The sequence below is a fragment of the Helicoverpa zea genome, chromosome 12, assembly GCF_022581195.2.
Source record: "Helicoverpa zea isolate HzStark_Cry1AcR chromosome 12, ilHelZeax1.1, whole genome shotgun sequence".
In the NCBI taxonomy this organism is placed as follows: Eukaryota; Metazoa; Arthropoda; class Insecta; order Lepidoptera; family Noctuidae; genus Helicoverpa; species Helicoverpa zea.
In genome coordinates, this window is record NC_061463.1 from 12,482,481 (window position 1) to 12,497,737 (window position 15,257).

At 41.4% G+C, this 15,257-nt stretch overlaps 1 protein-coding gene across 2 annotated transcripts; it reads right to left on the reverse strand.

Annotated features, from left to right (window-relative positions):
- Positions 1-9: 9 nt before the first annotated feature.
- Positions 10-14,450, reverse strand: LOC124635390 (protein virilizer homolog). 2 transcript variants are annotated; one of them, XM_047171271.1, is made up of 9 exons: positions 14,299-14,450; positions 13,920-14,211; positions 6,998-11,775; positions 6,425-6,685; positions 5,891-6,026; positions 2,886-3,024; positions 2,366-2,446; positions 1,554-1,627; positions 10-472 (listed from the first exon to the last, which is right to left on the reverse strand). In XM_047171271.1, exons 1-9 carry the CDS (start codon positions 14,359-14,361, stop codon positions 405-407), a joined length of 5,892 nt encoding a protein of 1,963 aa, XP_047027227.1. In that variant the 5' UTR covers positions 14,362-14,450; the 3' UTR covers positions 10-404. The 2 variants fall into 2 exon arrangements, with proteins under 2 accessions (XP_047027227.1, XP_047027226.1); XM_047171270.1 differs by having other exon boundaries at positions 6,425-6,724.
- Between the last annotated feature and the right edge of the window lie 807 nt (positions 14,451-15,257).

Sequence of the window (15,257 nt, forward strand, 5' to 3'; positions counted from 1 at the left end):
AAACAAAAATATGTTTCAACTGTCTATTTATTTTAATCCTGAGATGAATAAGAACACCAATTACTGATTAGTTCTATTAGAGTATTAAAAGTGACACATTTATATGGAAACTGTAAGAAATTGATCAATCCACAGAGAAGAATAATATGAGGATCAATATGTAGTTATTCTTAGCACAAAAATGAATTTTGAGAGCACATTTAAATCGCTCAAAATATGTTTTACAAGTACAATACGATAAGAAATGGTTTTTAATTTCCACTGGGGCACATAATGTTCGTATTTGTCGCCGGCGGTATATAGTGCGGTGCGGCGGGTGACGTATAATGCTGCGGTGCGGCGGGTGCCGCGTAGTGCTGCGGCGCGGCGGGCGTCGCGTAGTGCTGCGGCGCGTAGTGCGGCGGTCACCGCAGGAAGGAGCGGTGCCGCGGCCCGCGCGACATGCGCCCCGCGCCGCCCCAACCCATGCCGCCTGGACACATACATTTCATGTTATAAAGCTGGTATTCATACAGAGACAAACCTATAGAGTCAAACCTATGTTAAAATTATCCATAGAAAGAAGTCGGTTGACATAAAATTTAAACAAAAAATAAATTCTATTGGCAAACACCACCTGGAATGCAGAGGCAGGCCCAATACGAGAAAAAAGTGTTTTTTTTTGTTTTACTTAAGTTTATTACAAAAAAATAAAACCGACTCCCAAAAACACTGAAAAGCAAAAAAAAACTATTCTTAGGTGCATCGGCCTAGAATTCGGTGTCTAGTGGATGATGATATGTTTATTTCGCCACCGACTTCTAGGCCGATGCACCTAAGAATAGTTTTTTTTTGCTTTTCAGTGTTTTTGGGAGTAGGTTTTGTTTTTTTGTAAAAAGTTTTTTATTTTTGGCTTTTCAGTGACAAGTATAGTTGTTACTATCCGCATTAGTGGAAAGTTCTTATCAATACGAATAATATAAGCCCAAACACAAGGTAGTTTACATATTTAGTTGACGAGTTCGCTCGACCTTCTCTGGTCTCCATGATCAGGTCAGCTCCAAACCTTCACTTTTATAAAGGTCTCGTCAATACAAAGAATATAAGCCCAAACACGAGGTAGTTTACATATTCAGTTGTCGAGTTCCCTCGACCTTCTCTCGTCTATGGAGACGACCTGACCTGATGATGGCATCAGGTCAGCTCCAAACCTTCACTGTTGCATAGTGTTATCAGACGTACACCTCATTGTCAAGTTTTTAACCTATGCATGCCTACAATTTTCGAAAGTTGCTCTCGATTTCTCAGGGTTTCCATTATCAGATCCTGACCTGATGATTATGGGACCACCTGTGAGGTATACCCTATCAAACAAAAAAAGAATTTTGCAAATCGGTCAAGGCGTCTTCGAGTAATCCGTGAACATACATAAAAAATAAAAAGATCCCGACGAATTGAGAACCTCCTCCTTTTTGGCAAGTCGGTTAAAAATAGATATCAGGCGTGATCAAAGTATTTTTTAATGTTTTTGTGTTCAGAAAGTCTGAATGAGCAAAATATAGTCGACAACTTACCCATCATGTACTGTGAGGCGGGTGGGAAGTGCCCGAAGTGCGACGCTCCCATCTCCCACGCGCCGCGACCGCGACTGTGACGATTAAGGTTTGTATTTAATCATTTGCTTACAACATTGTGATAGCACAAATGAGAATACTACTTCGAAAATGCCTAGGATATTCATGGCCTAAGCTAGTATACGTATAGGGAACATGTAGCTTTTGATGAATGTTTCTCTTTTTTGGTAAAGTTAAAAGTATAGTAAACAATTTGATACAGATCAAAAGGATATGATCGTCGAGTTGTGATAGGTTTTAAATTGCAAACAAAATCTATAGGTATACCTACTTTTTTATATATAGGAAAGTAAATTGCAATATCATCTACATTGTAATGTGACTATACATTCGCACAAAAAAATATTATTTAATTGTTTTTTATGTAATTGTTTTATAAAAAATATTATTGAAGCAGGAACAATAACTTGAATCCTCTGTTCTATCCTCATAAATAGGGTAAATTTTATGAGTAGAAATGGCTTAGTACATTTTGACGCCAATAGGTAAAAATTTTTTTTGGATTTAATTTACTTGACATTATTATAATTACATTTTTTTTTATAAAGCATGGTTCACATTATATTTCTACACCAGCAATGGGAGTGTATGTGAAACAACATTTATTTAAGGTAAAACCTCAATGTATTATCTTATATGCTTAGAAATAAACGATAATCTACCTTAGTCCTGATCAGATCCCTATAGAGGAAGTCTGCCACTCCAGTATAAAGTACCATTGTGATATGCTGTAGTTGAGCGGGTATACTCACAGATGTCGGTAGTGCGCGTGCATGGGCGCGGCCGACGCGAAGCGCCCGCGGTCCGACACCGCGATGCCGCGGCGCATGCCTCTGTACACACAACAACATTTAACTTAATGATAATGGTATAGGAAGAATGCTTAAAAATGAGAATAACATAGGTCCAATCATCGCCCAACCCAGGGCATAGGGGGTTTGGGGTGTAGGTACATTTTTGATATGGAAATACTACCGCGATCTGTAGACTTTTGAACGCAAACATAAAAAAGTTGGACACACTGTCTCTTTTTTTCTGTCAGGACCAGCCAGGTAAGAGTAAGACAGTAGCAGACACAGATACAGACTAGTTAACAAATTTATTAACCGTTGGAGATATATTAAGTGTTCATTCCGCGTGACAACAAAAGTTTCACCCCACTTCGGAGCAGTCGACAAGTGAACATGTTCTGGAGACGTACTGTGGAGGAACTGGGAAAATATTTTCCCAACATTTAATGTCTCGTATCAACAAATAACTGCGACATATTACCTGGTGACTTGTGCGGCAGTGTATGGCTGGTGCAGCGCGGTGAAGTCGTCGACGTGCAGCGAGGGAGGCCGTGATGTGTTGGGAGGACGCGAGCGGAATGCGTCCGCGCCGCCCTCCGTACGCACGCGAGTTAGGGCCACTAGAAACATACACATTATATTGTTACTCTTGTGTTCGGTTCAGTTTACTAAGGGTGCTTGTACACGGTGCATGTAGCTGCAGCAAGTTAACATGCTTGCGGGCATCATTTGATGCGCACAAGTAACAGACCACGCGAGTGGATATTTTGCTCTGGTACAAGTGCGAGTCGCTAGATCCCGCACACGTTTTTTAAATGCATATAACATGCGCATGTGTAAGCAGTCAATATGCACAAGCTACTTGCACCGTGTAGATGCACTCTAAGTTTTTAAATTAACGCTATAGGTACTACAAATTGATAACTGTTCCAATAATTGTTTATTTATTTATTTATTTATTTTTCCTCTCTTACAACTATCCTTACAGATTAAATCTAATTCGATAGTGTAACTTAATTCTATATATACATAATATAACTACTGGAAAACAATTCCGCTTAGTAATCTAATTCTATGTTTTATAACTAATAATAAATACTGTGGTTCTTTCAAACTCGCTCAGTGAGCAACAAAATAGGTCAATTTCGTTTGCTATGAGGTTCATGGTGCGGAGTGCGCGCGTCAGCGGTGCCTCTCCGAGCAAGTTAGTGCGCCCCCGCGGCACGGCCAGCAACGGCGGCCGGCGCCGTCGCCACACGTATCTGTCCGGGACGCACACGCCAATTTGCTCCAGAATATCGGGGTTGTGTATTACACCTCTTAGCACTTTAACTAAATACGATATGAGTGCCAGTTCCCTCCTGACTCTCAGCTCGTTATATCCTACCATTCCCAGTATAAACAAAGTGGGATACATTAAGGGATAGAACGGGTATACCCCGTAATACCTCATATAAAGATACCTAATAAACTTGTTTTGCACTCTCTCCAACATAATACTATATTTAGTTTCATGTGGAGACCAGATGACTGCGTTACATTCTAAGTGACTTCTGACTAGAGCGTTGTATAATGCTATTATAACCTTAATATTAGTAAAATTATGTACCATCCTAAGAGTAAAACCTAAATTCCTAAATGCCTTTTTACAACAATTCACTATGTGATCACGAAACACCAACCCCGAGTTAAGGCGAACCCCTAAGTCCCTGACCTCTGTGACTCTAGGCATCGGTGTTCCGTCCACCTTATAATCACAGAGGACAGGTTTGCGCGACCGAGAGAAACTAATAGTCTGACACTTCGACACATTGAATTTTAAAAGGTTCTGCTTACTCCAGTTCACTACTCTGTCGATATCCTCCTGAAGCACTTCACAGTCCTGTTCGTCGGTAATAGCTAGGGACAGTTTGAGATCGTCAGCAAACAGTAGACATTTTGCCTTTATAACTATCTTTGGTAAGTCATTAATCATTAGTATAAAAGCTAAAGGTCCAAGATTACTGCCCTGACTAACTCCAGATCTTGTAAAATACGGTTGTGATGTACGCCCCGCATAATCAACATATTGCTGCCTATCTCTCATGTAGCTGGCAAAAAAAGTTAGTAAATGTGGTGTAAAACCAACGGCCGCTAACTTTGTTAAAAGCACGTCGTTGTCCACCAAATCAAACGCTTTTTGAAAATCGAAGTAAGCGGCATCGACTTGCCCCCCACTGTCTACTATCGGTACCACATGAGCCATGTGGCTAAGGAGATTGCTGGTGGTACTCCTTTTAAGTCGAAACCCGTGCTGTGCTTCCGACAGTTGCGCACTTACCTGCTCGTGTATTGCTTTGTGTATGGCAGACTCGAATACCTTGGCTACAGTTGATAGCACAGCCACCGGCCTGTATCCCTCCACCTGCGACTTCAAACTTCCTTTTGGTACCGGAACAACCCGAGTTAATTTCCATATTTCAGGAAATACCGCTTGCTTCAGACTTAAGTTAAAAATATGTAGCAACGGACCACAAATTACCATTTGACAGTCCCTAAATATGTAAGGTGGAATGCCATCCGGACCGGCTGATGTTTTCGGTTTTAGTCGCCGTAGAGCATTTCGTACATCTTCGAAGCTCAACCTTTCTAAGTGGACCCGAGCCGCCCCGTTTTCGCTTCCCGCCGCGTTTATCGCTGCTTCCACATTAAGATCCGCCCGCTTGGTACTATATACTGAATAGAAATACTCTGCGAATTCTCTAGCACATTCATCATCCGACAACTCTATACCGTCTTTTAAAATAGTTTGTTTATTTCTACTACCTCTTCTAGATTTTGCATAGTTCCAAAAGGATTTAGGATCTTTTTGAAACTTATTCTGAATACGCTGTTGGTAATTGTTATGTGCTGTTAATATCATAGATTTCACGTTTGCTCTACATACAGAAAATGCTTCGTAATCACACCTTAACTTACTCGATTTGTACTGTTTGTGTAAACTAGCTTTCAATTTAATGTCGCGAATTATATCAGCAGTGTACCACTCGGGATAAATGTACCTCGAGTTTACATGCCTTCGCCTTTTTCTGGGAACACAGTCATCTATTATTGAATTGATTGTCTCATAAAAGTAACTTAAACTATTTTCTAAATCTAAATCGTACATCGGTGTCCAGTCTACATTCCCTAGCGAAGTATATAATTTAAATAAATCCGCCTTGTTGAAGTTCCAACTAGTAGGTAAGTATGCGTTGGTATCGGGCGCACCTGCGTCCGACGGTGACCGTGACGTGACGTGACGTTGTTATGTTGTTCATCAGATATTTATTTATATTATTTATTATCCGCAGTTACAATAGAAGGTTTTATAAGGAATTCTAATTACAAATAATTTAGTTTTATAACTGATAGTTATGAAGTCAAAGATTTAGCTACAATGACCAATGGTTATAATTGTACTCCTGACTCTGATGGGGACTAGTTAAAGCATGGGTATGCACTGACCGGGCGGTCGCTTGTCGTCCTTGGGCTTGTCGTCGTTGGGGCGCAGACAGCCCGCCAGCCGCCGCACCGCGCCGCACAGCGCCTCGCCGCCGCCCGACACGTAGCCCGCCGCCACCGACACCAGGTCACACGACACCTGGACACGGACACATATACACTTATATAACAAAGTAAAGTTTATTTGTACCTTAGACTCCGAAAGTACTAACGAAGGACTGATTTGAAACATCACATAGGCTATATTTTAATCCGGGTACTGGAAGTAGTTTCGATAGCAAGAAAGTGAAATGCAGAAAAAAAACTAGTGTAATGGCTTAATGATGATTATACCTAATCTAGAGTGTGATGTGAACTGTCACGTACTTTTTTACTGTCTCAAAAAATTTTAGTTTTCTTATATCAGTTTAGAGCCTTAAAAATATTATCTACGAGTAACCAGGACTATATTATTTACTCATATTTACATGATAAGCATAAGATTTAAGCCACCTTATACTGTACAATATGAAATGCAATTTGAATTCCAGTACTCACCAGCTCACTATCATTGACATCATCCTCCCCTCCCGCAGCCGGCACATTGAGCCAATAGCTAGAAGTGAGTCTCTCATCACTGGCTTCTCCGATGGCATATATGGTCCTGGCCTGGAACTGCGCCACCAGGGTCTCCGGCGGAGGCAGCCCCGCCTCTTGGACCTCAGGCGGAGTCGCCGGTTCCTCAAGACCCTTCAGCTTCTGAAGATGACTGGCCAGAAAGCTAGCGTTGGCAAGAGCGTCTTCGTCAGAGTTTCTTTCCTGAAAACGGTGATTAAAATTGCTGTGTTGTTCTCTTGGCTGTGGAAGGAAAGTCTACTCTTAATATACAACTACTATGGTTTGTAAGGATCATGCAGCAAGGGTAAAACGGTAACAAAAGCATTATGTATTAGCCAAAGGTAAATAGGCAGACATTGGTTCTAACGAAGCTTAGTTTTCACATCATCAAATAAATGTTATAAAAAATACTTATTTCGTCATCTTTTCAACTGTAAATGTCTTTGAGCGAGTAAAAATTTAGTTTCGTTAGAACAAAAAATGTCAGATGAACATAATCAGCATAACACTCACTCTCAAAATCTTATCCAACTTCAAGACAGGATGCTCTTCATCGGAAGGTGAGAAGCCCACCATGTCGGCCATCTCTCCCACCGTGAGCATGGTCTTCCTCCCCACAGGACCCTCGCCTTCCTCCATCTTCAGGATCCTGATCAGATCTATGTACAAACTCAAGCATTCCGCCTTATCTTCCCCCTGACCTTCCAAAGCCCATTTGAAGAACTTCCCAAGGCTCTCCCTCCTCTTGGACACGAATTTCCTAAACTGCTGGAATCCATACTCATGTTCTGTGAGTACGAAGTAAGCTCTCAATATCGACGATGCGACTGAACATGTCTTAGTTGTAGACTCGAGGCAGTCCGCTGTGGAATCCAAGAAAGCCGCCAAAGCGTCCTTATTAGGCAAGGAGTTTGATAATATTATATCTGATGCTCCGCTGACAGGAGTCAGGGTGATCTCAGCGTCACAGAAGGCTGCTAACGCGTGTGCCGCGTACTCTTGCGCTGCAGCGTGTTCGTTAGACGCGTTGGCAAGACCTAGCACTGAACAGAGCGCCGTCTGAACGTCAGCAGCTCTGGGTCCGCCACTGTTCATGGAATGTAGGACAGCGCATTTGACAGGCGCGTGGGAAACTAAACACGCCAAAAAGCCTAAAACTCTAGCGACGCTGGCAGTCGCCGCCTCTAATGGCTTCAACTCCCGAGTGACCGCCCCCACAGCAGCCTTGGCAACCGTCGCAGCTGTGTTCGGAGCCAAATCTGCAATTTGCACACACACTCTTCGTAGCATGTGAACAACAGGCCTGTATGTAGACATACAGATGATCTGTATCATGTCTGTTAAATCGTTGGAAAGCGCGTGAAGGTGTGCCGACCACAGGCGTCTCTCATTGGAAGCATCAGCCAACTCGCGGTCTGTTGGAGGAGTCTTAGTCTGCATCGGTAGCGGCAGAGGCAGCAGTTCAGAGAACACTAGTAATCCAGGAACGAAAGTATATGGGGCTGTTGTGATGTAAGATATCACTTCAGAGCACAGCGATGTCCAAGGTCCTCGGCGGATGGAGTCGCCGTCGTTAGCGTCATCAGCTATCGGCTGTGCGTAAGCCAGCAGTGCTCTTACTGAGGCTTCTGCTGCCTTAGCTGCAGTTCTGTACCCTACCGAGCCTACAGGGAAAGCCTTTGCAATTCCATATGTCTTCAATAATACAGGAGCCGCAGTTAAGTCGCGGAATCTCGGTCCTCGGCATCGAACTACTCTCGCCAACATCGCATCAAGCAATCTCAAACAAGGCAGCAACAACTGGGCAAGTTGTAGCCCTTTCACAGATGCAAATAACGAAGTGTGCATGCTTGGCTGGTCGAAATGTGTAGCCAAGCGGTCGAGAACTCCTGCCAGATGCGCCACGCCATCCAACGAGAACAATTGCAGCACATTGTACTTATATTTCAGTTCTACATACTCTTCTGTAGCTGACTCACAAGCGATCGTCACGTTATTTTCAAAGTCCGATATGCAGTAGTGTCTTAAAATCCTTAGACACGTCATCAATTCTCCTGGTAGGTCGGGAGCGTGTTCAGAGCTTGCCTTTAGTATTTCTACACACTCGGTCATGTCTTCTCCTGATAATACCGTCGTCTTCTCTACAGGTTTTAGATAAGGAATGACCTCTTGTAACACACTAGAGACGCTGGGTTCAAACCGGTCATGTTCCCTGGACACATTGATCAGTCTCTGTCCATATTTCTTCAAAAACTGAACATTGGCTGCAAACCTCACAGCTGAAACTATCAACTCAATTGCGTAACCTTTCGCTGGCGATTTTTGTTTTAGAGGCGACTCGTTCTTGGGCTTTGCTCTTAGATCATTCTCGAATACTTCCATGAGGCATTCAGCGTTTTCACCCATCACGATTACATCAGGCACAGCAGTTCTCCCAATGCTACCGAAACTCAGACAGTACAGGGATTGCAGTCTATCTATAAGCTCATTCTCATCAGCTTTCCCTGCCTGCTGATCACAGATCGACTGCAAGTAGTACAAAGCCTTCAATCTATATGCCAGTTCTAAACCCAAAATTTGCAAATCACTGTAGTTACTCAAATCGTGAGGGTAAAGAAACTCCTCATTATTCTGCTGGCTGTACGGCAACGTCAAAGTCTTAAACAGCAGTCCACTCATTTCCAAATTCTTGTATAAGAAGTTTAAGCCATTTTGTGAGTGAATTAGTTCGTAGATCAAATCGTGGATCGGGCTGACAACCACGAGGTTATTGCAAGTCGTAGGACATGTTAACAAGTATAAGCATACTTCAAGAATTTGGTGAATGTTGAAGAATTCCAAAAGAGTTTCGTTCGAACATTCTTTGCTGATCTCGAACTGAGCAGAGACTGGTAGGAATCGTTTCGGCTGTGATAAATGGAAACACTGTGAACGATACATGTACAATACTTCTTCGAGAGAGTTCACTATAAAGTGTGCATCAGCTTCTGAGAGATCAGCGTCATCGTTACTTCCAGATTTACTGAAATTCACGACCAAATCACGCAGTTTACCCAACAGTTCATAAATATTCAACTTCTTTATAAGTGCACTTATGGAGAACTTCAATCTCGCCAGAGGGTTGGTCTGCATCATCGTTATCAAAGCCTGATAGCCATTCCTCGGTTTCCTATCGTCAGTCTTGTCAAACTTAGGGAACACAGTCTCTTTCATGAAGTGGTCGATAGATTCCTTTGAGGATAAACAAGCGTTCAGAGATTTCAAAATCATCAGACGAATACTCAATGCCATGTACTCTTTGGTGTACATTTCTAATAGCAACATGGGCATGTCAATGCCAGTTGATAAAAGTATTTTCATGACTTCCCCGTTATGTCTGTGGCCCATTAGAGCTTCGGCGAGGCGTATGCCACACTTCATGTGTCTTATCTTGTAGGTTGGCTGCTGTTGAGCTAATGCGAACTCGAAGTTCAAGCCAATTTTGCAGTAGGTAATCAATAAGTAGTAGATCTCAGTAAATTCATCAGACGTGTCATTCCGATTTGGATTCTTGAAGATTCTCAGTATAATGTCGGTGTTTTTGCAAAGGTTCGTGATGGACACGTAAAGTTGTTCACACTGGTGCACCCACTCCTCCCTGGCAGTGTTGTCAATATCTGCGAATGTGTTCGCAAAGTACTTCTGATCAAGTTTCTTGTTGGACTTCGCCATTTCCGAGATCTTGAAGAGCTCTGGACTAGCATCACACAGTTCGTCAAATGTAGCGTTGAGTACATCCTTAACGCCTTCCCTCGTAGGGCCCAGCAAATGTACTTTGTTTACATTTTCATATTTATTCCAGTCACACTTGAAAGGGTTGTAATATTTGATGATGTCATCAACGCCAACGTAATCATTGACATCGTAATCCACTTCCATATAGGCCGAGCCTTCGAGGTCATCACATATATCCTCATCTGACAGGATAGGCTCAAATTGTTCACCATCCATAGATCTATCCTCTTCCGCGTTTCTGACCGGTGATTCTATAGGCTTTGCAGTGGCATTGTCTACAATTTGGACAGTAACCAAACTGGAATGTTGTTGTTCCACGTATGCCGCATTTTCGGCTTCTTGAGAAGGACTACGAATCGAAGTCTTATGACGATAGCTTTGGTGATAGAAGTCAACTCTTGGGATTTGCTTGCCACTTCTGTCATACTCTGCACCTTCCTCCGATCTGATAGAATTGATAGGACTCGATCCTTCCACTTCTCGCGGTGACAATGGTCGGCGGCTACTTTCGCCCGGTGGAGTCCTGGGTCGTTTCCTGGGATCATCGCGACTTGGAGACCGACTACTATAGCTGGATCCCCTGATGCGCGTGTAGGGCGAATGGCGCTTCCTATCATACGAAGTCTGCTTCTCGTATGACGGGGCACGCCTCTCATACGATGACGCTCGCTTTTCATATGGAGACAGACGCTTCTCGTACGGGATCTTCCTTTCATAAGAAGGAGCTCTTTTATCATAAGGAGATCGACGATCGTAGGAGCCAGGTTCTTTATCATACGACCCGCCGCGAGATCTATCGTAAGATGGTTCACGATGTCTGCGGTAATCATCCTTCTTGTATGTTCCCCTGTCCCAGTCACGGTCGCGATCCCGGTCGGTAGATATGGCGCGCATTCTGTCGATACTTCGTGATCTAGAGCGGCTGAGAGGACGATACTCTCCCTTAACTACGTAGTCTCTATCGCGGCTCCTGGACCGAGACCTAAGTCTATCCATCCTATCAATCTCCCTGCTCCTATCGCGAAGCCTAGATGGCTCCCGACTATGTCCCCTGTCAAGAGAGCGCCTGCGACTGCGCACGTCTCGTCTGTCTCTGTCCCTATCATGATCAATAGAATGCGGGCTATGACGCAACCTCTCTGGATCTCTCTCACAGCTAAGTTCCCTTTTCTCCCAAGTATTCTCTTCAATGTGCTGGTAAGTACGAGGATCTTTCGGTTGCTCGGGATTATAGTAATCACCCCTATACATCTGAGGGTCATAATTCTCAGGGTAATTGCTGGGCCCATAGGCTTCAGGGTTGGGAGTGGCTACATTACCAGTATAAGCAGGTATTGGAACAGACGGTTCTTGGGTCCATTCAGGGTTTTGAGGGACAGCTGGTGGTGGAGCTGGTGGTACTTCCCGGGCCACTACTGGTCTTTGCACAACGGGAGGAGGATTGACTCCCACTGGTGTCTCAGGCAGCACTTGAGTCAGGTTGCCATAAACAGCCAACGTTATTGTCGTGTACCATCCTGGAAATTAAATTAATTAGAGATTAGTTGTAGATTATTATAATTTTAGAATGGATAATTGTAATGGTTCCGAAAAACAAATTAATCTCCAGCGATCTGTAGCCGACTATTATTCTTATTAACCAGCGTTATAATGAATTACCGACAAAAAATTAAAAACATAAACGACAAAAAATATCAATTTTAACTACAAATATGAGCAGGTTCAAATAACTTTTTCTCCTAAAAAAAATTCGTTCTTCGAGTAAAACTAAAGTACTGAACTTCCGACAACAGAGGTTTTGACAAAATAATCATATTTTTACAACTTGCATGAACTGTTATAAGTTCTATTGTTGGTTATTAAATTTATTTTTAACTCTCAATAATAATGAAAATACCTCAACAGTTTGGCACACGCGATCGGGTTCGGGTCGCGGACGGCTGTTTTCGTGTGCGAGTTCGAAAGATCCGAGCGCAGTGCGTTTGCAACGACCAATGCTTGCATATTACTTACGTCTATTTATGTTAAGAAAATAAATAGTTTTTTGTTGCTTTTGCTTTCGTATTATCACTAATATAACTTATAATAAATGTACTAAGGAAACTACTAGCTTACTATCTATTAAGGAAACTTAGTATTGTTACGAAATATGGACGAGGTACCCGTGTACCGTTCTGGATCGGAGGAGGAAGAGGAGGGAGCTGGTTCATCAATACCGGTGAAGAAGAATCGTCGAAATAAAAGTTGGGTGTTGATCAAATGCCTACAACTTTCGAAGGTTGCCCTTGATTTCTCAGAGTTTCCATCATCAGATCCTGACCTGATGACTATGGGACCAACTAGCAGCTAGTCCGCGTCGAAAAAAAAAAGTATCACGTAAATCGGTCAATAAACCTCGGCGTAATCGATGTACATACATAGAAAAAAAAAACATACAGGCCGAATTGAGAACCTCCTCCTTTTTGGGAAGTCGGTTAAAAATATGCTAGGAAACCAAAATCTACTTGGTTTTAGATTAAAGCGTAAATACTACTTTAGTTCTAACTTTTTCCTGAACCTGAAATAAGTACCGATATCAAAGCATACCCGCGGTAAGTGAAATTCATGATATATGAAGCAAGTAAAAGTTATTATTACAAGTACATTTTTTTTAAGTATTGTTTAACCACTGAGAATAATATTATCAGTATAATGTTATAGTTAAAATGGCACCAAGTCTATGAAATATGAAAAGTAATTTATGAATTAATAGTAGGCAAGTAAAGATTAAAAATTACAAAACATATTTTTCAGTAGAACGTAATTTATACTGGTAGAAAAGTATTATAGCAACAAACAGTAATGTTTATTTTTCGAAGACTTTAGTATCTCATTCGGCCGTTTCGTAATTTTTATTCGGAGAAAAGTAGTCGGAAAGTCAGTATTTTAGTCAGTAGCTTTAGTATTTTAAGTTACTAGCCTTTTAGAATTATACTTTGAAGAGTTTCTATACAGCTAGTTTAAAAAAATGGGTGAGATAGATGAAATAATAATAAAAATATTTCTGTGTCAATAACAACTGCCAATAAAATAATTATTTTGTGCAATTTTGAAGGTTAATCCCATTGTTATAGTGTAAAACATAAAAATTCTTAACTCTCTACACGGTTCCAGTCATATCTAAAAATATAATGGTATCTGTTCAACCATTTATATAGAAGGCATATGGAAAGAACATACCTTTCTGTTTATATTACCAGTTAAATGAAGTTCAAGCAAAAGAAAAACACAGAATCAAAGATGTCCAGGCTGATTTATGGCCACTGTGTTCACTGAGGCACATATATACATATCCAAACTCCACGCTATTTAGTGAATGATCCATAAAACACACAAGACTGCAACTAGAGTTAGGATTTAAATCCGATTCTCTTCTGAACAGTAGTTACACATTGCAATAACTAGAATGCTGAACAGTAGTACAAGAACTATTGAATAGTTATGACTACAACTGAAATACCAAAACTGAATTCATCCAATTTTTCTACAGCTGCTGCTTTAAATTCAGAACATCTAATCCACATCTTGTATTCAATAAAATACCAAGTATATGTTTTTTTGTCACAATAAATATTTACTTTCAATATTTTCACATAAACAAAATGATAAAATACAAACTAACCTCTAAGAACAAGACCGTCAGTGGGAATTCTGGGTTGATCCAGTCCACTGCCGCACTCCATATGTATCTGTCCATTCTGGCAATAGTCCAGGCTGCCCAGAGCTTCGAAGGTGGAAGCTCCAGGCTTACTCAGGTCATTCACGAAGAAATCTATGTGGAACTTCGTAGGATTTGTAGCGCCAAGCCGCACTCCGCCGGGGAAATCGCCCTCCACCCGCGCTCCCAGCGGAATTATACGTATTTCCCTCACATAAACTGACTTTGGAAACTGCACCAAGTCCAAATTAAGCTCCTGTAAATGGATAAATGAAAGATATTGATAAAACTATAGCAGATTACGGTAAAACATTGGTGTATCTCAACAATTGTTTGTCTGTACCTCACTGGTGTCGTGTGAGAAAGTATCAAAAAATAAAAGATCCGGCTGTTCGTTTGCCGACATTGTAGCTGATTTTCAGTCAGCTTCACTCAGAATTATTAAATTAAAACATTTTGTAGACGAACAAAACACTTCATGGCAAGTCGTCCGCTTTTTTAACAAAAGCAACGCAGACTTCATATAAACTAACATTTTGAAAATAGCTTACATGCTGAGAGATCGCATTCTCCACGGGTAAAAGTGAGATGCGAAGAGTAGTTAATGTTTAAAATTACTAATTGAAAGCGTTTGCTAAACCTGGAACGCGATTTTACTTGACGTTTCGAAGCTGTGTGACAATGACAGACAACACGTTGCCAGTAAAAGAAATGTGGTCGCCAAAAATATAAAAAACCTTTCTTATTTTTAGAAGTTCGGTATTCAGTTATCCTAATTTATTTATTATTTTTCATCTGCCTGTCTCTCTGATCGTATAAAAATCTTCACTAATATGTTTATACTTCTAGGCCTCGAGAGTGGAAGTTAAAAATCCCAAGGGATGTGCTCGGTGGGAGGTGGACTGTATATTGTGTTCAATGGGTTGAGGTAAGAACACCAAGAAAGAGGCCTTAAATGAAATAACAATTCGTAACAGATAGCTTGAAAATGAGAGAGCGGCTCGCAGCGAGAGGACGCGATGAGAATTCCAAAAAAAAAAACGTTTCCGCAGCATCCGACTATGTCCATTTTTTTATAAAGTAGATTAGAGCGGCAAGATCGTTTCAAATGATGAATTAAATGGATTAGATGAGACTAATCATTGGTTCTAGCCTTTATTTCTAAATATATTTAGGTATTATTCACTCATTAATACAAAAGAGTAAATAAAATAACCCTATGTAAATGATCCGTGCTTGGCAGTACCACGCAGGCACCACTAATGTAGGTACATACAAGGAAAACTACAACAGTCTGCAACA